Source organism: Phalacrocorax aristotelis, chromosome 3, assembly GCF_949628215.1.
Source record: "Phalacrocorax aristotelis chromosome 3, bGulAri2.1, whole genome shotgun sequence".
Lineage (NCBI taxonomy): Eukaryota > Metazoa > Chordata > Aves > Suliformes > Phalacrocoracidae > Phalacrocorax > Phalacrocorax aristotelis.
Window position 1 is genome coordinate 99,595,842 of NC_134278.1, and position 24,723 is coordinate 99,620,564.

Sequence of the window (24,723 nt, forward strand, 5' to 3'; positions counted from 1 at the left end):
CATCTGCCGGGCAGATGAAGACATGGGGCCTCTGGTTCCCAGGAGAAGGGCAGTCAACAGCAGGGCTTCAAGAGCTACATCCAGAGGTTATGCTTGGAGGGTCAGCTGTCACCACTTCTGCACCAAAGTCCTTCTAATGCTAATGGTTCTCTCAGATCCTACCTAATTTCATCAGCTCTTTATCCCATCTTCAATACTAGGGAGTTCAGCACCGCTAATCTCATCTGCTTCTTCACATTGCCTGCTTCTTACCCTCTCAAGGGTTTTAGCATCAGGAAGGTTTAAAAATAAATCATTTGTTTGAGCTCCTTTGCTTCAATTTCTAATAGCAGAACCTTTTAGGGCTTTTCAGACTTGTGTCCCTGAGGACTAGAAACTTCTTTTTAATAAAAAAAAATTAGAGATATTACCATAACTGCATGAATCTCAGAGCTTTCACAAATGCCAGAAACCTCATGGGGATTGCAGTAACATTTCAGAGCTGGCAAACACAGATGAAGGTACACAGAAGATTTTTAATAGGGGCGTCATGCCCATGAAGTTGGCCTTCACAGTTTAATCACACAAAGATGAGACTTAGAAGTTTTCCCCCTTTATCTAACACCCTGCTGATCTGAGCTGCCTTTGTTTTTAATGTTGGCCCCTGTGTTTGTGAAATGTATTAAGCTTCCTGTTGCTTTTGGAAATAATAGTCACTGCTGTATTATGGCCAAATCATTGTTTTTCTCCCTATTGACCCGATATTTTTTTCAGGCTACCAAACACCCTTGACTTTGCTTGTGGGATGGTTAATCAACAAGTCTGTCACAATGATGGATTCCTCCTGAATTGTTGCTTAATTAGCTTGGTTGGAAGTATAAATCAAGTGGAATACCAATTCTTTCAACACTACAGACAGGCAGCCACGCTCAGCTTGACAGCAGTGAGTTATTACTTTCTGCCCCAGTGCAGGATCAGCACGCAGGCACAGCCCGCAAACCTGAAGGGCCAAAGGTTCGTCCCTGAGGCTGCTGGCTTGCACAGACAGCACACACCAGAGCGAAGCGTTGGTGTGATGGAGGCGAAGGTGGGCTCCGGCTGGCAACGTTTGCAGCAGCGACCAGCTGCAGGGGCTGTGGGTACGGACATAGCTGTACCCCTTGCATGAGAAGAGCCAGCATCCCCAGCATCTGTCCACGGGGAGACAACCTTATATATCAGTGATGTTTCTCACCTGGGATATCTGGTGTTTGCTGCTAGCTTTTTAATGAAGAAACATTTTAGTGGGTGGCCAGACCAAGTTATTAGAGACAAGGATCTTTGTCTGACTACAAACAGAATTGCCTTCCACAGAAAGGCAATTAGGTATCCTAACAAAAGGAAACATAATACATTGTCTGCAAATCAAGATTTTAAAGATTGATCTTAATGTGCAGATCTTAGCAGCTCAGAATTTTTATAGATGGGACTTTCATACAACAAGAATGTGTTTAAACCTGTTGACTTGAACTGAATTTCACAATTTCACCAGAAGTGACTTCTGTGTAGCTACAAATAGCTTGTTCCTAGCAGGTCTGAGCCAACTTGAGCACCCCTGAACTGCATGGTGGACATCATACAGAAGTACTTCCAGATTTCTACTTACCCTTTTTGAATTCCCAGGCTAAACTAAAAAAGCATACTTCTCTGAAATGGCCCTCCTAATATGCCTTTTTAGCAAAGCATATTTATCTTTCCATGACCACCTCTTTTAGTTATCTTGTCTCTCTGCCAGCATTGGGTTTTATTTTCAGGAAGCTTAAATAATGATTAATGATTTCAGGTAGGATGTGTAAGTTACACTTTGGAGATAGAATCGGTTTGTGTAAAAATAACTGAAAAGTATAAGAGTAGTCTGATTTTACTGATTTCCCTTTCCCCACATTTTCAGTGAAAGGGTGGGGTCAGAGGCCCTGCTTGCATAAGACCTACCTACACGAGTAATCCTTTCCAAGCTGCAGAGCGAGACACTACCACCGACCCACCTCGTGATAACAGAGGCACGGGTCCCTTCTTTACCTTGTGACATAGTTGTTGCTCCAGAGTGTAATGTCTCACTGCCAAATGGGTATATCTGTTGCTAGCGTGTGGACGCCTAGATGGAAACTTGTTCGGAAGGTCTGGGTGAGGCATGGTGTGAATTATATTGCCATGGCAACCCTGTATCACTTTCATCCATCGACATTTGCGTCCTTCTTTTTGGCATTTTCACATATAGAGTCTTCAGAGATTTTTTTTTCAATAGTTGAGTGGAATAGATCACTAGATTTGCTTTTATCACCATGATGAAAAAGGTATGAAAGTGGAGTTTGTGTGTGGGCTACAGAAAGGTTACAGTTATTTAGCAGATTTAAGTTCAACTTCTGAGCAGAAATTATACCTGAAGAAGCCCTATATTTTTAAAGACAGCAGGACAGAGAAAGAGAATGCCACTCAGATAAATTTGTCTCTTCCAAGACAGTCCTGATATAGATGCTGGAAATCAGAAAAAAACACTGAGCAATCTGTTCTACAACTCTAATATGCCTCTTCATTGCCGTAGCAAATATAATGGAATCCCTAGAGTTGATAAGCTCAAATATGCATAAAACTTTCTTTTTTATTGGGGGTGTTTATTAATAAAAAGATAAAAAAAAAAAACCAGCAAAGCTCCTGTTGTTATTTATGAATTATGATTAATTTCTTCAACATTTTTCTGGCAGTTAGAAATGGCACACAAGCAAATTAAGAAATAATGCAAATAAAACTGTGTCTTAATTGTTTCTGTTACCTAAGTGATAGTCACTTCCTACACGCAAAAGGCCTGATTCTGTTCTTACTTGTGATGAAGTTAATGGAGCCGTTCCTGACTTCTGTGCATTAACCAGGAGAACCAGCTGTCCTACGTACATGAAGATGAGAGGAGATTATGCTCGGCAGTTCCATCTTGCCCCAGCGATTACATACTACCAGCTTGCCAATAGAGCTCTCTCGTTATCTCCCCTTCTCTCTCCAAAGCAGCGCCAATTTGCCTGAAAAGGACTCTCCACCCAGATGTCTTGTACTCCATCTCAGTACCATCAAGCATAAGCAAATGTCCATAAGAAACCTGTTTTCACTCCTTCACAGTGTTTGGTTATTCAAGAGCCCCATGGATGGCTCTTGTATGGGATGGCCTTGGGCTGTGTCATACTGGGGAGCGGAAAAGACACCTGAAACAAAGGTAAAGAGACTCACTCAAAACACAGACAGCTGGAGGTCAGTCTTTAGAAGTCACTAATGAGAATATTTCTTTCAACAAAATTTTTTCCAACAAACACCAGGTGTGTCTTCTCACACCGCTCATGGTTTGTTAGGCTCTAGCTTAAAGAATTTCAGTCCTCTGAGGGGCCTGTGCTGTGACTGCCCAGTCTCTGGCTGCAAATGGCTGCCAAATTGTTGAAGTGAACTGCTTATGAACACCCTACAGGCAGAATTTCATTCAAAACCAGTAAGTGAAAATTATGATTAATGATATATTTGCAGAAGTTATGATCAGTTTATGAATGATTCATGAAAGGAAAAAAGAAGACTAAATAGACTATGAATATCATTTGCAAGCAATAATTTAAGCAACTTCATCCCCCAAAGTGAGGTCCTTCTAGGCTCATATTTACCTAATGATAGTCTGCAGTGCAAGGGGTGGGTGCTGTGATGTGAATAATCTGTTTCTACACATCCATACATCAAAATACAGCTTTGCTGTGACAAAGGGAAGATGCACTCTCTAAAGCACTCTGCATGCAAAGGGCAGAACTTCAAACAAATAACTGTGCAAACAGAACTCAGAGAGGCAAAGGCATCTCAGTGTTGATTGGTGAAGTCCAGCTCCTGCTGCAGGTGGACACACTGGGTGCAATTAGGAGCCAAGATAGAAGAACAGCTGGGCATAAATGCTGACCTGGAGCCAAGGGTGAAAGACACAGAGCTGTGCTGCCTTGGGTCTGAATCTACCATGCTTTCTTCCTGGGGGAGTGTAATTTACACCCTGATTACACACTCCCTCTATCACCTTCTCACCAAAGCTGGCATCCAATGTCAACTGCCTTCATAAGCAGGATGTGAGATACCAGAGATGCTTTTCATGTATTATTTATTATTGTAGTTCCTGTCTATAGGAAGGCTCATCTGGATGCAGTCCCTCGATTTCAGTGAAGGTCCTGGGTTTTGGGGTTTTTTGAACTGGGTTGATAAGAAAAGCATGTGACTTTGCCCAAGGGTGCTCCATGAGTACCAGGGGTCAACGACAACACAATAGCAGGAGGCTACTGGCTCTCCACTGTACCTTTTCTCTAAGGATTAGGTTTCCTCCCCGTTTTCTCCTCAGTGCCAACTGTCTGGGACCAGCACTAATGCTTTACCCATTGCAACTGCGAACAGCTGCGGCCCAGTGGGTTAGTAGAAACACAATGGTTGAGATGGTTTATGGATGTATAAACAGGACAAGCTTTGTAGGAAAAGGCAGAGTTCTTCACTAGAACCAAATAGCAAAATTGGAAATTCCGGGTAACTTCATGGGAAAAAAGCCCCTCTCCAGGTCTGACATGGAGGGAGCAAATATCAGATGAAACACACAGTAGGGACTGTCATTCAAAGGTAAACTAAATTACATAATTCAGTTAAAAACGTGAGATCAGACTGACCAAGAAACCTAAGTGACTTCATATCCCCACCCTCTACTTGGCTTTACATCTGCTGCAGCTACCTAAGATATGCAGGAGTAACAACAGCCCTTAGAAGAAGACAAAAAAGAGATAAATTCTGCTAGTTGATCCATTGAAAATGTATTACCTCAGGTGGGAACAGAGTGCAAGTGGCTAACTTAGCCACTGGTGGTCTAAGCAACTCATAAGGCCATCAGCAATTCACTAGAAAATATTGTCCAAAATCCAATTCCCTTTGCAGGTCCTCTCCAGCCCCACTCATGCTGCAGCTCTCACCTTTTCTCTTTCTCTTAAAACCCACTGTAACCCCAAAGTGACCTTTCTGTTAGGCTCCCACTCATGCTCACTGTGGTGGCTCTAAGGGCACCCACCCCTTTCTTCTCAGCATGTATAGTATTAATGAGATTTCTTACCAGCCACATTGAGCTCTGACATCTCTTTAAGTGTACATGGCAAGAGTCAGCCACTGGAAAATGGAGAAGAAAAGGTGCATTTAGACAGTGATGTTACACTAAATCCTCAGACATGTGTCTCAGTACTTTCAAACTATGACACAGTGACTATGATCCTTTTGTCCTGCACAGGATAGTTAAGGGGTTTTGGGACTGCTTTTTTCCCTTATCACAATTCAGACCTACAAACACTTTCCATATGTTGCTTTCCATGATAAATTATTGCAGCAGCTGCAGCAAGAACAATTGCTGGGGAAGGGTGGCACCTGCATGACTGCGAGTGGAAGGGATGGCAGGCTCTGGGAACGTGGTTATCCTACAGACTACCCCGTAAAACAGATTCAGGGCCTCTACTTGGAAACTCTGCTCAGCTCTTGGTGCAACAAAGATTTAATGAACCATGAGCGACTGAACTAACCACAGAGGGTAAACAGGAGCCAGCAAGACTGTAAAAGGGTTTTTTTTTAAAAATATTTTTAAACACTGTATTGTCAAATAACAGTCACCAGACTGATAAAATGCAGCACTCAGGCATATCACTATGGAGCACAGCAGGATTTTTGCTTCAGACTAGCTGATAAAAAGCTTGATGTATCCCCATTTGCCTAGCTATCCTTCAAGCTGTGCTTTTAAGACAAACAGCAGCAGCGAGCATTTGTCTGCTATTTCATTCTTAAAACCATGATGTTTTGCAATTCAGAATTAACAGATGGGGCAGTAAGAAATGACGGCATGGATTTTTTTTTTTTTGCCACTTCCTCAAAGTCACTTTGAGCAATGTGTCCAGCAATGGCAGGCTGGCATCAGTAAGGGAAGGATCTGCGCTTTGGATGTGGATGGCCACCACTGAGCTGTGCTCATCCTAGTAAGGCTGCTTGACCGGGGCCAAAGAACCCCAGGGAAATACCCCCTGGCTGCCCATTATGCACATCCAGCCAGGCAAGACTCTCACTGTTGGTGTCAGAGGCAAAACCCCAGCAACATATATCACACATCAACTTTGACTTAATCCTCCTGCTAACATACTCAGTGGTCCTGTTTTGGACCTGGAGAGAAGAGAAGGAAGGAACATCCTCACCTCTATTGGTGTCATCGAGATTTGTGATCTGCCTTCTGCTAAGTTTTGAAATGCATCTAGAGGTAGAACAAAGAAAATTGTATTTCATTAAGAGGAAGCAAGGATGCAACACAGACATAATAAGGCTGTGGCAGCTGAGGAGCAGAGCTGCAAACCCTGTGCTGGGATGCTCGGCGTGGCTCAGGTGTCCACACACTGTCCTGCCTAGCCACATCTCATTCCTGTGTACCCCTTCTGGGTTCTGGGTACCCCTTCAGCCTCACCCCCTGGATCACAGCCTGTGAAGGCATCCCAATTGCAGTGCCAGAATTTGGCAAAAGCGTAGGGACAGGCAGTGCTCAGTGTGACTGCTTTCGTCTATTCTCATAATCTGTTTCAATAGTAGCTCCCGCCTGCAGACTGACAGAATGGCGAACTAATGAAACACATCTTCCCACAGGGAAACTTTCTGTTGGTCCTTTTCCATCCTCCCTGGCAGTGAGTGATCACAGTGTGCCCTAAAGAAAGCGATTCTCTTGAAGTCATTAGTATGCCTTGCAAGCTTTTTCCAGGGAATATAAATGCAGATGCTGCTGTTATTCAGCTACAGTTTGAAATTAACACTGCTGAAAATTTTCTGACAGAACGCTTTGCCATCAAAAAATTTAAATCCATTCAAATATTGATATTCTATGTGCACATTTATATTGCAGTTTGTCTAGGAGAAATGTTCAAACCCAAGTGTTTGGCTAAAGTCAAAACACAGTATTCTGAGTTCTTTTTATTTATTTTGAAATTACTTTTCTCCTAGAAATGTGCTGTTATAAACAGTAATAAAAAGTTGAAACAACTTTAAGGATCTCTATCCTTGAATGACACATTTCTCCAGGAGCCTACTTCCCTCCCTGAATGGAAAAGGCGTTGTAAGATCATGAATGTTTTAAAACCCACCTGGCTTTAGACAAAAGCGCAAGGCTGCTGGGAGAGCATAGGGACGGGGCACAAGGGTGCATTGTTCATCGGCCCCTTAGGAGGCAACCAGAGCTACCTATATGATCTAGAGCAGAGAGAAGGCAGGGAGGAAAGCTAACATGATGAAGCACATCCAGCCTATAGTGCTCTGAAGAAAGGCATAGAACAAGGAACTCTCCATGTTACGCCCATCCCCTTTACAAGGTTGTATTTGAAGGGCTGGGCTTGCACCTAGCAGTCTTTCTAGGAACAAACAGCAGTGCTGAAGTTACCTGCTCTGGGCAGAGGTAAGCACCCCTTTACTGCTTCATTAACTCCAGTTAAATAGAGTTTGCAAAGAGGCTGCTGCTTTTGGTTTGGGCCTCATCTCTGGCTATCTTGAAAGGATGAGTAATGATTTAATGGGACAGATTTTATCTTCCCCGCTGTATTCAGATTATCATAAATGTGGACTGCCTTTTATTCCCACTTGGCACCCTTATCCTCTCCTGTAAAAATCTTATTCACAATGATTTGAAAAGTTTGAGAAATGTATTCTGCATTAAACCCTCTGTAAAGTGATAACCGAAAGACTTGAGAGCAGTTTAAGATACTCATTACAGACAGCAATGAAACTTTTAGAGATTCCTTTCCACATGGATGTAAAGGAGCTGTCTTTACACTGGAACTTAAAATGTAAGAGGATATTTTTTAAGATGAAAAAAAATGCCATGGTACTAATTTAGGCATAAGAATTTTCATCTACAGCAAGTGACATGCATAATCACAAAAAATGGTGTTTACAAGTTGTCTGTTTTTTAATGAAAACATTAAAATCAGGACACACTCTTTCTGAGCTGCTTCTGCTGTATTCCTTTGAAATGGGATTTTAGGCAGTGTCATCCAGGTGGATCCGCTGACCACTATTGGCCCATAAAACATCGGCGGTAAAAACACAGGGACAAAAAATGAACACTCATTTCCATGTGCTGTTGAAACCCAGCCCATTGTAAAGATGAACTAAATTGTTGTAGCAACGTTCTAGCATGTGGATCACAATTGCTGGCTTTGTTTAATGACCAGTATTTCCAGTCAAAATACTTAGTAAAAATTATGCTTTAGTAAAACAGAATTGCACTTACTTTCAGGCAAAGGTCTCCTTGCAACTGTCAGACAATAGCTGGACACAAGACAGGGCATGGGTTTGTTTTCCACGTAGAAGGATCTCAGACCTTCTCCTTCCCCCCAAAAAATGGGAGAACTTCATTGAAGTTGGTGGGAACATCTCTCCAGCAAAAAGCAAAACAAAACACCTCCCTTGCTGTGGTTCAGACTTCTCCAAATTTTAACAGAAAGAGAAAGCCTTCCCCTAGAGATGACTTGCCACTTTCCTCTTCCTGGCTGTGCATGCATGTAGTCTCCTCTTCGTGGTACCAGCAATGCTCCACACCACCCTGGAGGAAGCTCTGCTGTGGACCAGGATGCTCAAGCTTATGTGGAAGGGTGCTAGCACAAGGACACATCTTGTTTTTATAAAATGAGTCTTAGTGCATAGGGACTTTAAGGACAAGCCTGCAGAGGCCAGGCTAAATTCATGCAGCAAAAAAGGATTGGCAGCTGAAGAAGCTCTGGATATACATTACCATTGCTCCTCAGCAGGGAAAAACACAGGGCAGTGTGGTGCCACTGCAGCCCACAGGCGCTCTGATGAGCTCTGATGGGAAACTGGGGGCTGACCGTCCTTCTGGACCCTTTCAGTGAAGGCATCACTGTATTCCCAGCTGCTGCTTTCTTCCAGCACTAAACTTGCTCCTGTGGGCAGGAGGCAAATCTTGTTCTGGCAAACAGGCTGCCCAAAGGGATGCCTGGACCATGCCTGGACTTTGGGAGGGTTTGGTACTTCCAAGCTATGCTGTTAGACACATATTTTCATGTCTAGCAGCATGTCCCTTGCCTCCTGCCATTGCCCTCAGTCTGGCTTTGCAAGCTCCCCTGGGAAGGACCCTGCTGCCACGTCCCCTGCCCTGCCCCAGGCCCTGGCACCAAGACTCACAGGTCATGGTTTCAAGGCGCAGCATGCAGCACACGAAGTCAGAGAAGCCAATTCTTCTGGCAGCATTACCGTACCGCAGGGTCATCAGGAGCAGCAGGTGCTCGTTAGTGGCCAGACCTGCAAAGGAAAGAGGAACAGCACCACTGTGGGCTCACTGCGGGGACCACGGACTGGCTCTGCTGGCCTTGTGCACCCTGCAAAGAAGCTGGGGATCTCCCTCAGCCCCCCACCCTGTCATGCTGGGTCTCCTCTGCATCCCTGGATGGAAGCTTACTTGTCTTTCCCCCAGGTTTGTGTGTAAGATTTGGGGTAGACTGATGGAAAGAACCAAAGTCCATTTAGTCAATGACTTGACTTAGGTCAGCAAGCAGAAAACATAGAGCTAACTAATCTAGTGTTATCTTGCTTTGCCTTTTTAGCTTTTATTTTCTATATGAAAGGGTGATTTTCTTTGGCTCATAACTGTTAAAGACTGAGCATAACATTTATAATACCACTGGCGCTTTCTGCTAAACAGGGAGATACCGCACACTCATGCTATTATGCAGTATAGCATGCCTGGGATGCTTAATTTTTACATTTTCTCTTCTATTAGAAAATGGTGAAGGGTGCATTTCTTTTTTATTAGCTGATTATTCAGGATTTGTGTCACAGTCTGTTTGGGTGGAAATTGGTATTCAATTGAATGAACAAAAATTGCCTTTTAGAATGATTCTTTTATTAGTTAAATAAAACTACCCTAAGTATGCTGGCTACATAAGAGAAATTATTTAAATATATTTTGCACTAAAAGCTGATTTGCTAAACAAAAGAGGAAATTTTCTGCAGAGTGCTGGACTGACAGCTTTAGTTTAATGCATTCTGTAGACTTCAGAAAAGACTCATTTGCTCACTCCTAGTTTTTCGTGGCTCAGCTGGAAGAGAAGTAGCTTTCCTGCTTTTTCAACCAGCTCTAAACTTTTCTGGTTTAAGTGAACTTATCATGGAGCCAAATTAGTTGAATAAGTAGAAAAGAAGGAAACTATTTCTCTACACCTGTCTAAGGGGAGATACAGCCGTCGGAAGTGGGTTAGTATGTCGACAAACTCTGATTGCATGAACCTAGTTGGAGAAGGTCTCCAGCAGGAAGCAGACACACAATGCTGAATATTTAGATAATGGAAATCCATTTGGGTTTAAAATACATTTCAAATTAAGATAAACCCAATTTTACGTTGGTTTTTTTTTCCTAGAAGAAAGCGTTAGTAATTAAAAAAATCTAATTAATGAAACTTCTTCTTTGATTCCGGTTTTAAACCACCTCTAAGGACCACTGTAGTAGTGAGCAATGAAGCTGATCTAATTTTTAATCTTTTGAAGGCAGTGGGAATTCAGTCAAGCTCTCTCTGGACAGCAAACTCCAGCAAGCATTGCAGTGCTGCTTATGAGATGCTATAATCATGTCTTACACTAGTAAAACATCAACAGTTTGGCATGGTCAGTCTGGGATATACTTGCTCTGAAATATTCTCACCTGGCAATGTCTCTCAATTAACCTCATCAACAAGACTGAAGTGTCAGTCCTCTCTGTTCCCAAAACATTTCAGTGATGACCTGTTGCTTATTTGTAAGGTTACTTCCCACACCTCTTGTCTGCTGGATTCCTCACTCTGGTTTTAGTCAAGCTTTAAAATACAGACTTCATGCTTCTCTATATTTTTTTAAATTCTTTTGGTATTTTTAATATTACCAGTGAGGAGTTCATAAATACTCCAGACCAATGCTCTCGTGTTTCAGGGCAGCACTGCTATTAATGCAGCCAGCCTGCTTTACCCTGGCAGAAAATTTGACCTGTCATTATTACACTTTGAAACATTAGGATGACAGTGAAAATTAAGCACACACTTCAGTGTTTTGCTGGGGAAAGCTCTGAACGCTTCAGGGAACAGCTGGCTGTGAGCTGTATTTAGATACATTAGTGCCATTCCCAGAGGTAGCACCAACCTCCCAAACACTTTCTGAGGCTGTCCACTCTGTCCTGCTTTAAAACCAGGACAGGGATCATCCTAATGCAAAGCCAGATTCAAATGCAGCTGTCTGGCTCAGAAGTAGGCAAGAATGAGCTTATAATCTTCTTTTTTCCCACAGCTAGGAACTGCTCATAGCCTATCGTGTATTGAATCTGCCATTTAATAGTGCCTTTTTATCTCTTCAAATAGCTGCATTGTTTCGGATGCCAGGACTTCTCAACATACAATTTTCCTCCCAGTTTTACACTTTAGCACCTTTGTAGAATGGACCTGGCAGCTTCTCCTTTGACATTTGGCACACTAGTGCTGCACTCCTCAGGAAGATGCTAATGCTCTGCCCACCTCTCAGCGACAAAATATTACATGTATATCCCCTGATCTGATGGCTTCCATGGATAGCACTTCTGCACAAGGTTCCTCCTAGGGACAACATGACTCCAGCTCCAGGTAGCCAAATGGAAACTCCTCTACTGTATGCTTGCTGTCTCAGAGCTCTATTTCATGCACAAAGTTTCCAGAGAAATGACCCAGCTAAAATGCTTCTCATATGAAGGGATGCCATGCATTCGCTGCAAGTTTCAGCATTCCTGTAGCCAACAGAGGTCAGTGCAAACTAAATAAATGTCTGTCACTGTGGCTTTCCCTCATAGACTTAGTCACTGCGCTAAAGAGAAACTGCAGGAATTGGGGCAAGTGCAAGCATTGACTATTCCTTGCTCCTTTCCTCTGCTGGATGTGTTGTCCATGAGCTAGAGAGACTATGGATAAGCCCGTCTGTAGGTTCTGGCCAAGGCTGTGCTTCTCTGCATCTCTCTTCTGGCTCCCCAGCTGCAGTGCTCCCCTGAAATGAGTGTTCTGTCTCAATGCCCTAAAACAACACAGACCTCTGAGCAGAGCTGTGATCTAACTGACACCTCTATGCAATACCAACTGCTTTCTCCCTGAAGCTCTTTTTTTCATTCCTCTCTCTTTTTCATCCTTTTCTTCACTCCCACAAAGACAAGGGAGCTGCTCAGCACCTATGGACGTACCTGCTGTCTGTATCGCGTTCTTCAGTTCAGACACACCAAGAAACCCAGAATGATTTCTGTCTTCCTTGCTGAAGATATCCTAAAAAACAGTGTAAAGGCAGATTTCAAGCTCATATTAGCATTCCCCAAATTTACTACTACATCTAATTATGTGGGATGCTTTCCCTCCTTAATAAACAGGATGCAAGGAAGTTCAACAGATGAGATGAGGTGACTATAACAAGGGACACCCATTTCCAGAAGGCTCAGACAGCGTGTTATGGTGTAAGAAATCCCACAGGTTTGGGTGGGTGGAAATGGTTTTGCTCACTCTCTTTGGTTTATGTGTGCAGGTAGCAATGGGAATTCTCACACCACCACTGACAAAAATACATTGTAACATGTGAAATAAGTCAGGAGTCCCTGCATTCCAGAATGGTGTGGGGGTCACCTTTCCTAACACACCGGTGAAACCCCACAAGCCACATTTGAGGTGCTGTCTGTGGGAGGAGCACCATTGCTAGATGGGAAACAGCTGCCCCATGTCCTCAGATCATCTCAAGAATGATGAAGCAAAGTAGAGCCCACCAACTTTGAGGCTTCAGGACATCTTCTCTTTCTGCAGCAAGAATGGAGGGAGAAGGACCTGACACAGAGAAAATTAGATGCCTGAATTTAGACGGTACCCTAAATACCAAGTTAGTGTCTTTGGTGCTTCCAGACCTAATGGTTATCCTCAAGCAGAGACATTTCTCCCAGATAAACTTTCATTAGACCCTACACATTTCCACTACAAAATGCAGCAATAAGGAAGTGACATTTTTCAGATTACTCTGTTCAAGAACTCATTTCAGCTTAGAAAGCTTTTAAAAAAATTGCCAGTGGTGGCACACAAACAGAGATTTCCATCAAATTCTGAGCCTAATTGCCCTTCCTACCTTTTCCCACTTTCCCCTCAATATTCCCTGCTCTAGAAAAGCCTCGGCTGCTCATTTGGAGCACTTTACACACACTACTGATTCCTGATCTCTCAACCTTTGCATGAGAGGATGGAAATCCAACCCACTAAGCAAGCAACCTCTGCAAAATTCCGCCCCTCCCAGTGCTTTGATAACACAGAGGATCTGCACCCTGCTGATTAAAAGCCCAAGAGAAGAGAGCAGCCCCCATGTACCATGTACTTAGCGAGACTTTGCCAGAGGATCCTGAACTCCTGTAGTGTGAGCTGTCCATTGGAGTTGAGCTGTGCATTTAGTTAAGAATTAAACAGTTAATGAGAACTAAACCTGGCTGTCTTTGTTCCCAAGGATGCTGCCTTCACATAAAGAAAGACATAAGATGCAGACTCTTCCCTTTGTTACTTTGTGTTGAGAAAGCCAAGAGCTTTTCTGCTTTCAGTTATGCTTACAGTTAAAGTCACCTTCTTTGGCACGTTGTACAGCTGTTCATACCTGTGCTCACAAACAACAAAAGGTTTTATTTATATGGTGGCTTTAACAAGAAGGGAACCTGCAGTGATTGCTTCAGTTGACTTTTAGCCATTGAGCACAGAGTCCCCTGTGGATGAACATGACCCCATGTTCCTGGCCACGCATGCACATTGCCTTGCCTCTGTGCATGAGGCAGCAGAGTATTAGCTCAGCCTGGATCCTCCTGGAGGAACAGGCACTGAAGGAGGCAAGAGCACAAGGAGCTGATCCTGTTGCCTGCCATCAGAAGGCAGCAGTAGCCTTTGAGTCACGCATATGCTGCAGGCAAGAAAACCCTTCCCTACCATGAGCTGCAGAAGGCCACAGGTGTCAGCAGACGTCTCCCACAGATGCTCGAAGGACTATGTCAGTGGACCTTCTCCCCTCCATACACCATCTAGGAGTCCTGGGCAGACATGCAGCACCTCACCTAATGCAGCCAGGATGGCAAAAACTGCCTGAAAGCAAAACTTGTCACCAGTTAAATATAAGCAGACAAGTGCCACTGCCATGAAACCTGACTGAAAAATGCTGATCCTGTCTTTGCAGGCCAGGATAGGTCACACTGTACATGGGTTGTATGCAGTCCAGAGAATGAAGAATCCATCCTGAATTAAAGTAGAGCAGTGGCTTTGTCAGCTTTTTGCACGTGCCATGCATTCACAGCGCCCACTTAGCCCAGGAGAGACTTTGGAAAGGGGGAGAAGTCTCTTTCACTAGCTAGATGCAGAAAGCTGGAAAGAGAGGAGGACTTCTGGTCATTTTTATTCATCCCCTGGCAGTTTGTAAAGGTCTGAAAATGTCTCAAAGTAATTTTGAAGCATGGAAGAAAAGAGACAGTGATCAAGCAAGGGGAAAAAACACATGGGGGACAATTTATATTTTATCAAGGAGCCCTCTTGTTCTACAATGGCCAGCAATGTATTTCCAGTGTTTTCTTGTCAACAGTAAAAAGTCTGAGTGATCCATCTAAATAGGGAAGGTACACTGGAAATGATGAATAGTCTGCCAGGCAAGTGATTTGGTGATGACAGTGCTTCTCTCCCTAACACCAGCTTTTCTGCTGGTGCTAGCAAGCAGCTCCAGCTGCCATCACAGGTCAGCATGGTTGCAGCTGTGATGGAAAAGCCCATCTATGCCTGAGCTCCGTGCTGCCTCCTCGCTTCAGGCTCTGCCTGGGACCATGCACCCAAGGGTGAAGCTTAGCCAAGCCCTGGGCCCTGCAGAGGTCAAAATGAGAGCAAAGAGTTAGCTGCTAGCAGAAGGTTGACCCTCACCCTTCAGCAGACACACTAGAGCCAGGGCATTCATGGCAAAGTCCTGCAGAGACTCTGGGACAGTTATTTATTGAGGACTGTGGCTAATATTTACTTGCAGGTTCTCACATTGGGATGCTCAGCTCAGCCATAACTCAGGGCAGCACCAAGGAAGTTTATTGCTTCTGCTGAAAGGATACATCCATCAGAGATAAAATGCCTCTGCATGAATCAAAGCTGAATCTTCCTCCCAGGCTGGTCATTTCATCTGCAAGGATAGACAGAACGGCAAGGAATCAGCAAGAGCAAGGGGGGTGACAGAGGCACCAGGTCACCATTCAGAGGGAAGGAGGACACCAGTCTGAAGGCTCACGTAGCTAACAAGTCCCAGATCTGGCTCAGGGTCTTAAACAACAGCAAGGGCTATGTGCCAGACTGAGGTCCACTGAGGGTGTCTGACGTGTCTCAGACAACTACTGCTCTCTTCCCCAAGGACAGGTCCCCTGTTCAGACTTACATGTAGCACATTCTCTGCCCACCTACATGCTCTGATAGAAACTCTTCTCTCTTGAAGTAAGGATAAGGGAAATGACAGTGACAAGAAAGGCCATTTATGCTGATTAGTGAGTCCTAGGAGCATTTTGAGTCTTGTGCATGATTGAGTTGGTTCGAGCTCTCCAGCTGTGCCCCTGTCTCATGCTGTTTTCAAGGTGGGCAGGTTAAGAAAGGTGGAAAATGCTGAAAGCCAGCTTGAGGCCTCTGCAGAGGAACAATGCAGGCCAGGGCTGAACTGAGAGAAATCAGGTGACAGTGAGGAGAGAGGGAGGCACAGCTTCCTGGGGAGCTCATTGGTGTAGCCCAGCCAGGGACTGAGTTCCTGCTGTAATTGGTGGGGCACAAGGAGCTCATGGGGGCTGTAGGGAGATCCAGAAGGACAGCATGGGGCAGGGTAGGTCTGCAGGGCAGAAGCTATCCCACAGCAGAACTGGGAGGGGAAGGTAAAATTTGGCTGTCAACAGATGCACAGCTCTGCTGGCAGCCATGCATTAAAGAACCTGTTAGCAGCTGGTCTGGCTTGCATCGCCTTCTTCATGTGAACATTACTTTGATTAAAAAAAAATAAAATAAAACCAAACAGCTCCAAAGGAAGCCTGGTGGAGGCACTTCTCATTCTTCAAGGTCCAATAGTGCAGTAAGCCACACTGAGGGTTTTTTGAGGACCATCAGGACACCACTAAATCCTCTGTCTCGTTTACACTAGACAGAGAAGCACCAAAAACATTAGCTGAGTTGTAAAAGCTTTACCTTGCAGGATCACTTCATTAAGGAGTTGTTGCAGCTGTGAGGCATCAATAGCTGAGCCCTAATGCAGAATAAAATACAAAGAAAGATCTGTAAGCATAAAGTTTTCTCCTGTGCCACTTTTGCCCCAAAATTCTTTACTCACACACTGTGGCAACTAAGAAGGACTTCTGCTTGTACCAGAGAAGCAGCAGTACCCCATGGGAGCATAGCAAAGCCCACGATGCTGCTGGACCACAATTTGTCCTTCCCTACAAGAGTCTGCAGGGGAGTTACAGGCACTCTCCATCACTGTGGGGTATTTCCAGCAGTGATGGGAACGTTGCTGACTTCATCAGCCCCTAACTGGAGAGCTGCCAAGGGGCAGGCACAGCAGGCAGCCAGGTGAGTGGGCTGGGAGCACAGGCACTGCAGCCTGCTTCCCTCTGAGCCACCCAACCCATCAGTGAACCTGACTGCCTCCGTCCCGAGACACTCCCAGGTCATTCAGCATGACGACTCATGTTCATTTTCACCTTCATGCATTGATATAACTATTAGTTGCAAGAGGTCCATTGTGCAAAGACTTTTGGTAGTGATTTTTTTCCCTCTTGACTAAGTTGAGGGGTTCTTTATAACAGTTTATTAAACCATTAAAACGCAGAGTTTCACTCTGAAAAAGCAGGAATCAATTACTCAAATGCTGACTGATGTCTGGTTTCCAAATGTTGTGAAGGCAAATGGAAAATTATGCTGATGAGAGGGGGAAATATCCAAGGCTTTCTAATTGCTTTCAGTAAATAAACAAACTAAAGCTAAAAAAAATTACACATGCAAGCCCATCACCAGCACAACCACAAATCTCCAGTCCTCCTCTGATATATGGGGCTGGCCAATCTATCCCAGCTGAATGTCTCATTTTTCTGGGGCTTTTGGCAGGTCAATCAATACTGTTTTCAGGATATCCACTCAAGGATGGAGCTACATTTCCAAAAAATGTTTTTCTAAATGTATTTGTATCAACATTGGAGATCAGTTTCTCTTTTTGCAAGCCACATGCTTTTTTTAGTTATTTTTCAGCAAGATGTTTTAGATAGGATACCTGCTTAGCGTATCTTAGGAAGACAGCCTTATAGGAGCTGTCCTGGTTCTGTCTTGGAACATCCTGTATCAAAGACAAAGTATGCACATAAATAACTCAGTTACGAAACAACTGGAGGCAGAAGCCTGCAGATCCAAACAGCACTTTAAAGAGAGCAGGGAATGTACAGTACAGACTGCAGTTTTAACACCCCAAAAGTAAAGTGGACTGGGAGCGAGAAAGAGATACTGCAGTGAAGGAAGAAGCACAATTTGGATGTTATCACTTAGTACAACAAGGAAGGAGGAGCTCAGGGCCTGAGGAAGACAACTGAACAAATCCAGGGTGGAGTTCAGCAAGTCAATATGTGAGTATAGAGATCCAAAGCCTGATCCTTATTGATGGACCTTGGTTGAAACCACTGGCTAAGGGCATGTGAAGATTCATGTAAACCAAGAAAATAGAGCAGGAGTTGACTTTTCCCTTCTCTCGTACCTTCTCAATCCCAAGGCAGGCTTGACTGCACCTGAGTAATTGCAATTCAATGGTTAAGTGATTTTTTTTAACCCTCCAGTGAGGAGATCCACCAGGCACTAAGGAGAACTATCCTTAACAGTATAAAGTTTGCCAAAAAAATAAGCCTAAGCCCTAGCGCCTTCAACTCTGTGTGAGATAATTCACACCAGTGAAGCCCAAATACCTGAACAAGAGCAGAAAGTGTGGGTACCATAATTCGTCAAAGTCAAAACATTGGCTAACGACAACAGCCAAGTAAACTGACAGCTTGTCAGTGGAAAGAGATAGTAAGCCACCATGTACACCACCCCTCTAATGGGGCTTAATTGCAGGCTGGAAAATTAATAATGAGGAAAGGACTCTGTTTTCTGTTCTCCTGAAGCAGCTTTACACCTTTGGCTTCAAAGACCTGCACTGAGTTTGCACTGCTATAAATAACCTCTCAGCAGCAGGGTTTTGCAAGCAACCAGTGAGACAGCAGCATGGACTGGACCAGCTCTGGCAATTTGCACAGTTCACAGTGAGGAAGTCCAGCAAAAGATTATAGCTGGGCTAGACAGGCTGAAATGTAGGTTGAACTAGAGGTGCAACCAGTTTAGAAGCGTAATTTCCCTTATGTCTGTAAAGATATCCTGATGAAAACCAGAAGAAATCTGCTTTGGGTCTCACCTCTATGGACCTCTGTGCTTTATAGGGTGCAAGTGCTTAAATGAAGCCGTTCCCACAGGGAAGGTATATATGACACCGTCCTCAGGTGTGAGGTCTTTTCAAAATAGGTCAAACCCAAGCTGTGACTTTTTCATCAAAGTTTCCCCCTCTCTCCTTCTTAGATACATACCCATTTTACAGACATTTCAAGAATTCAGTATCTTTGAAATGGTCTCCCTCCCTGCTGTATTTGACTGATCAAAGTGTTAAAGGTGGTGAGATGAAAAGGGCAAATGGACAGGCTGACAGAGGGACATGTTTCCTTCAAAAATCAGTCTTTGAAAGAGGCATGTGAAGAGGAAAGGCTTCTTTGCCACTCCCATCTCTCCAGAGAGGTACCCCAGGCTGGTCACCTGCTCTCCCAGCAACATTGCAGGGTGCTAGAGTCGAACTCTGGGACAGGTACCAGGTGGTGAAAGGAGAGAAAAGCAGAGTGGTGTCTGGTATGTAGGGAAGGAAGAAGAGAAGTCAGTAAGGTGGCTACCAAATGGTCAGCTCCCTGGGAACAATTCACCATTACCATATCTACATCAGTTTTCATCCAGACTCTTACCATTGGCAGCAATGGCCTGGGCAAGGGGTTTGAGTTCCTAGAAAAGAGTTACAAGAGTCAAACTAGGGGAGAATAAGACTTTTCAGAGCATTGTTTTGCAGATGTGGCAGAAGACAGGCACCAAGAGGAGCACTCACCCAGCCTGCAGACCCCTGAGATGCCCAGCACCCACACCTCCCAGCCTGTCCCAGTTCAGTCAAGCCTGTTGCACCAGTCCTCAGTCTCCCTGTGCAAGCAGACATGAGCAGGTCTGAGTCTTTGGCTGCTCTGGGGTGACAGCCTTCCCTGAGCTGGCCCTGCTGGCACCAGCAGCAGCGAAAGGGTAACTTATCTCACTCTGAGCATGCCAGGACTAACCTCACCACAGAGAAGACAGACCTGCCTGCCTTGAGCCACATAAAATTTTCACCTGCCTTCCCTTTGCGTAGTTTAATAGTCAGGAATAAAAATAGCAGCTGGGCTATTAAAAGGCAGACATCTTTTAAATGTCTGCATACTGCCTGAAATTGAGCTGGGGTCACCATTGCTTCTGAGAATCATTTAGTAGCAATACTCAATACCTGAGTTTTGCTTTTGGTAGAGAAATTAGGCAAGCCAGGTGCTATTTTTATAGCATCTGGGCTACTATATACTTGAGTGCTGCAGAGATCCACAGGAAGGGGATCCCCACACTTGGTCTAGCTCAGGAAGGTATTTGAGGGTCACAGGCTCTCTTGGGAAGACCTACCTCCCAAGGCTGAGCACTCTTGTGCATGACTCATCAGGCTGAAGGCAGTCCAGCCCAGAGCAAAGACTTCTTATGTTTGTTTTCCGTAACTAAGGAGTTGCCTTAGTCAGTTCTGGGCTATTTTTGCCAGGGGCCAAAGCCTAAAAAGCAAGCTCACTCTAAGATACGGGCCTACAAGGTAAGAGCTGCAATCACCTCCACTGTAAAGCTTGCTGAAGGAATGCCATGGTGCATCTGATGCTTGAGGATCATTAAGTAAGGCCACATGCTGGACCTTGCTCTTTACGTAAAGCACACCCAGATATTTATGTGAAAATGTGATAACATCTGCCTTTGCATGAACTAAGATACCATTTTTCCACCAAACTTATCTTCAAGGCCCCTCTCATACCCACAGAGAGCCCTACCAGCCTGTCTATGAGATGGCTGGGTGAAAGGATCAAGGCCTTTCACTGCTCTTTTCTTCTTTAGGTCACAGTCTGAGCAGAATGGGACCTGGTCCATCTGGATCCAGCCGGCACAGCATAAGCAACTACATAACAGCTGTTAAGAAAAACAAGCTCTCAGTCCTCCTTTCAGTAAAGAGAGATTTCCCCACAGTCATGGGGCAGGGGACATATCTCAAAATTTTTGCTCGCTTGTGTGACTTTGTACCAAACCTGAGACCCTTGGTGGCTGCAGATGAGCTATTGCCCTGTTCTGCAGTGGTCACCCCTATGTATCTGACTATACCTCTGACCCCCCTCAACATGGTGCTTAACACTCGGCTGTGTCTTCCCAACACAATTCTAGAGTATGTTAAAAGCAAACTGCCACATTAGTTATCTTGACATTAAATTGTTAAATCCTGTCACACTGTAAGGAATACTTATCATCTTACTCATTGTAGTCTTGACTCTTTATGAATATTCGTAAGAGAAATTCAAATTCTTGGTCTTCTGTTGTAGCAGGAATGAGAGCATAGGTTCCTGGGTTCAAAATATAGTAGTCGGTCACATCTCGAGACAGGGAAAAATTTTGTTTCAGAATCTTGGAGTTGTTCTGAAAGAAAAATATAGCTGGCTATATCCCCTCCATGTCAGGAACCAAGGTAAATCAGCAAGTTCACCCACAGCAGCCTCACATTCCCACAGCTCTCTAAATATACGCTGCATCTAACATGCCTTAATATCCCCAGTGGCATGAAAATCCCATCTAGGCGACAGACCGTGTTCGAGGACACATCAAAAATGCACCAGGGTGGAAGAATCAAAAGAAACAGAAGGAAACATGAATGTAAGTGGATTTGAAGAGAATTTCAATTAACATTAAGCAGACTGGAATTCACAAAGGAATCAAAGAGGAATACTCTTACTAAAACTTCTCTGAGACCTAGCGTGACTCAGCGCTCAGAGAGCTCGCTAAGCATCTCACCCAGATGACAATGCTTCAAGAATCACAACTCAAACCTTCCTGCAAGTGTCACAAGAAAACAGAATTTCTGATTTTTCTTCTGTAATGCCTGTATTTTCGCTGAGATGAAACAAATATAATGCAATAGCTATTACTATGATGACATGTAAAGATAGCATAATAAAAAACCCTTACTAAACATATTCCCCAAAATACATCCGCGTGCATAAATTCCATTTAGAATGGTTATACGGCGTGGCAGAGTTATTTATGAGCCATGCCATTGGGAGAAAATAACATAAGTCTGCTATTTTGGGAGGGGAAAAAAAAAGATGACTACTGTTACAGACGGCTGGGAGGTATGTAGGCTGCCAAGTATTATGGGTCGGATCTTGAGGAGATAGAAATGGGCAGTACTGTAAAGAAATAAATGGTGTAATCCTTTTTTTACTTTTAGGTCTCATTCCACATTCCTTCCGGTAAAAAGCAGAAGCAGATTAATATCTCAAAGAAGTCAAAACCGGTGTGAGATAAGAATCAGCTTTTATACATTGCTCAGCTCTATCACACAACATTAAACTTCCCTCACAGCCATGTATTAGTGCTCCACATCTATATTTAATCAAAGGCTTCCTAGAGCTATCAGATATGTCCATTCTGGTTTGCATCCTTGCCTGCACTGCATTCCCCTCTCATCCTGCCAAGGGATAATACCCTTTTTATTTCATAGCAACAATTTGATGCATCTCAAAAGGTACTGAACAGTGAATGGTGCTGCTAATGAATAATGGCAGTGAAAGCAGTTGAGGGAGGAAGAGTGAGGCCACATGAATCTCAGCAGTTGCACTCTCCTTGCACAAAGAAAACCCCTTGTAAACTTTTATGCAAAGATGCCACCTCTGATTGCCCTCAAGCACTGAGGCTAGATGCTTGGAAATAAACCAAGGGAATAGCACTGTACACATGTCCTTGTTTTAGCTCCTGGACTTAGCTGTTGCTGCTACCAGGGCAGGATGCTAGGCTGGCTGTGAGCAGCTGGTAGACCAGCTCTCACGTTAAAATACTTAGGTTGTATCCGTGGGGGAATATTTTCTGTATAATGGGCTGTGTGGATTTGTAACTGTAATGTTACATTACTAAAAGCTATGGCATGAGGGAACAGCAAGACAGTACCCCTAGCACTGGCCTGTTCCGGCCTTGCTCCTCAGCTCCTTCATAGGAAATCTTCTGGGAACAGAAGCCCAAATGGAGCCATAGATTGACAGCCCCAGAGGCTATGTGTCACTGAATTTCATCCATCCTTGGGAATACCAAGAGAGAGAAAAACTAAATGAAGACATCTGAGAATCAACTGGGGGGAAGAAAGACATTTTAAATATAAAGCAAGAATAGAGCAAACCTGTCCTCTAGTCTACTTCCTGATTAAACAGCCTCTTTTCAAGGGACCTGAGACCTATACCATCACCTCCCAGTGAAGGTCCTTTTTGTCAAAATGGGTAACTAATCAAGGTGGGTATACATCACACAAGAGCATGCAGGGACCTCCCTGTCTGATGACTCTTGGGGAACAGCTGATGAGGATGCTGGAAGCAGCGAGTTCACCATTTACCAGGAGCAGCAGCTCCTTCCGAGGGTGACAGCTGGCCCCATGGAGCCCTGCAGCGCCGATATCTACACCAGGCAGAGGATCTCCCTGCGGAGGGATAGTGAGTTCCACTTGCTGGAGGGATGATCTTTTTATTGTATCTTTTATTTCTCAGACACTGGGTTTTATGAGCTACAAAGCCATACCCTTCCTTTACGAGGAGCTGTTAGACTTATGGCATCAATTATTCAAAGTCTGGGACTAAAGCAAACCTCTCCAGTGATCAGGAGAATGTGAAGTTAGAGTCATACTAATCTCTGCTTCCTTTTGTTCTTCAGGTTAAGAACATCTCCCTTCTTCCCCACCTCAGCCTACACAAGAAGGCTTTGGAAAAGGCTGGCATCTATCTGCATTAGCAATTGCACTTTCAGTAAGGCTAGTAATGCTCTGATAATAACAGCCCTTGAAATGGCACATGCCTGGGCAGTCACCCAGGAAAAAAATAAAAAACAACCAAAAAAACCTGAGGGAAATTGTGGTGGAGGTCCCAGGTATCTGAACCATTTGCCTCTGCACTAGTCTTGAGCAAAGCCCTCCATGTATTTTGCAAATAATTTTTACATGGCATTTCTGTGATAGAAAATGAGATGAGTAAGGCAGGCCTATTTTGGGGAACAAAAGGCCATTCTGATCCCTACTAGACCTGGAGCACTTCTCAAGTGCTGTGGTTAGTGCTGGCTCTCATACATTGTGCTGGGCCAGCAAGGCATGTCACCAGTACTGCTGGGTAGAAAGAACATTGCCCTGGCATCTCTTGTATCCTATGGACCCCTCAGGTTTCCCAGGGCTATTTGGGGATGCTACAGAACTGAGTGTTTAACCTTTCCTCTCTTAAGACATGAATAAAGGAAACTAAACCTGACTAACTCTACTTTTCCTGTGATGTTCTAAGATAGAAGGCATCAAGAAGTTCACTCCAAATATTGACTGCTCTGGTTTTACAGCCCAAAAGGCAATTCCATCTTTTATTTCCATATACAGGTATAATAAGCCACACAGAAAACAATAGTGCCTATGTGATACATGATTGTGCTTACCATGGTGATCAAAAAGCCAATCTTCAGGGTTTTTGTATCCTGCATATCCTCAGCATGTCTTTGCATAAGTGAAATGACTACGTTATAGGATTTTGGGTCATAATCTGGCACTTCAAAGAAATACTGAGGATTTGTTGAAACTGCACCTGCTGAGAAAGTGTTACTAGATTAATAGTAGCCACACAGATGACCCAAGAGTAACCTATTGTGTAAAATCTTGCTTATATGGACCCAGAGGAATAGGTAGTTACTGCTCCAAGATGCTTTCAAATACAAAAGAACACTCTAGCCTCTACGTTACCAGTAGGAGTTGAGGCATCTGGAGCTAAATTAATTGGCCATTAATCATTCTAGAAATCTCTGGCAAAGTCATAAAAGTCATGCAGACTTCTCAATCCCTCTACCTCTGCTTCACCTAAACAGCACACTTTCCCCCAGGCAGAAAAGCAGTGATTCTCAATCAGCTGCCTGACCCAGTGGTTTTGCTGAAAAGGACTGTGGCTTGGAGATCATAAGCACATAAAAGAAAATGACAAAATGGTCCAAACCTATCCTCCCTTCCTTCCTGTTAGTGTTTGTGATGGACAAGACAGAGCGTTGAGCACCAGAGGGAAATGGCTTCTTGACGGCCAAGGTTTTGGTTAACAGGAAGCATCTCTGAGAAGAAAGCAGGAAAATGCCCAAACTGGGGAAAAATGACAGAGATGGATGGCAGCATCAGCTTAAATCAGTCTAGACTTTAAGCCAGGTGTTGGGTGGCCTCAAAGGCTGCAATTTAGCCCAAGATTGCATCTGGACAGAAACTCTGTTAGAGGACTGGTGGCAA

General features: G+C 44.1%; 1 protein-coding gene across 1 annotated transcript in view; it reads right to left on the reverse strand.

Moving 5' to 3' along the window:
* Nucleotides 1-2,600: 2,600 nt before the first annotated feature.
* Nucleotides 2,601-24,723, reverse strand: part of CAPN13 (calpain 13) — a 45,924-nt gene continuing 23,801 nt past the window's right edge. Inside the window, exons 10-21 of the mRNA XM_075089885.1 lie at nucleotides 23,898-24,043; nucleotides 20,704-20,864; nucleotides 19,097-19,133; nucleotides 17,341-17,403; nucleotides 16,263-16,320; nucleotides 15,158-15,225; nucleotides 13,407-13,475; nucleotides 12,254-12,332; nucleotides 9,214-9,330; nucleotides 6,231-6,286; nucleotides 5,114-5,166; nucleotides 2,601-3,209 (exon numbers count right to left, since the gene is read on the reverse strand). Of these exons, the coding sequence (XP_074945986.1) occupies nucleotides 5,140-5,166; nucleotides 6,231-6,286; nucleotides 9,214-9,330; nucleotides 12,254-12,332; nucleotides 13,407-13,475; nucleotides 15,158-15,225; nucleotides 16,263-16,320; nucleotides 17,341-17,403; nucleotides 19,097-19,133; nucleotides 20,704-20,864; nucleotides 23,898-24,043 (881 nt within the window). The 3' untranslated portion in view covers nucleotides 2,601-3,209; nucleotides 5,114-5,139. The remainder of the gene's footprint in view (nucleotides 3,210-5,113; nucleotides 5,167-6,230; nucleotides 6,287-9,213; nucleotides 9,331-12,253; nucleotides 12,333-13,406; nucleotides 13,476-15,157; nucleotides 15,226-16,262; nucleotides 16,321-17,340; nucleotides 17,404-19,096; nucleotides 19,134-20,703; nucleotides 20,865-23,897; nucleotides 24,044-24,723) is intronic.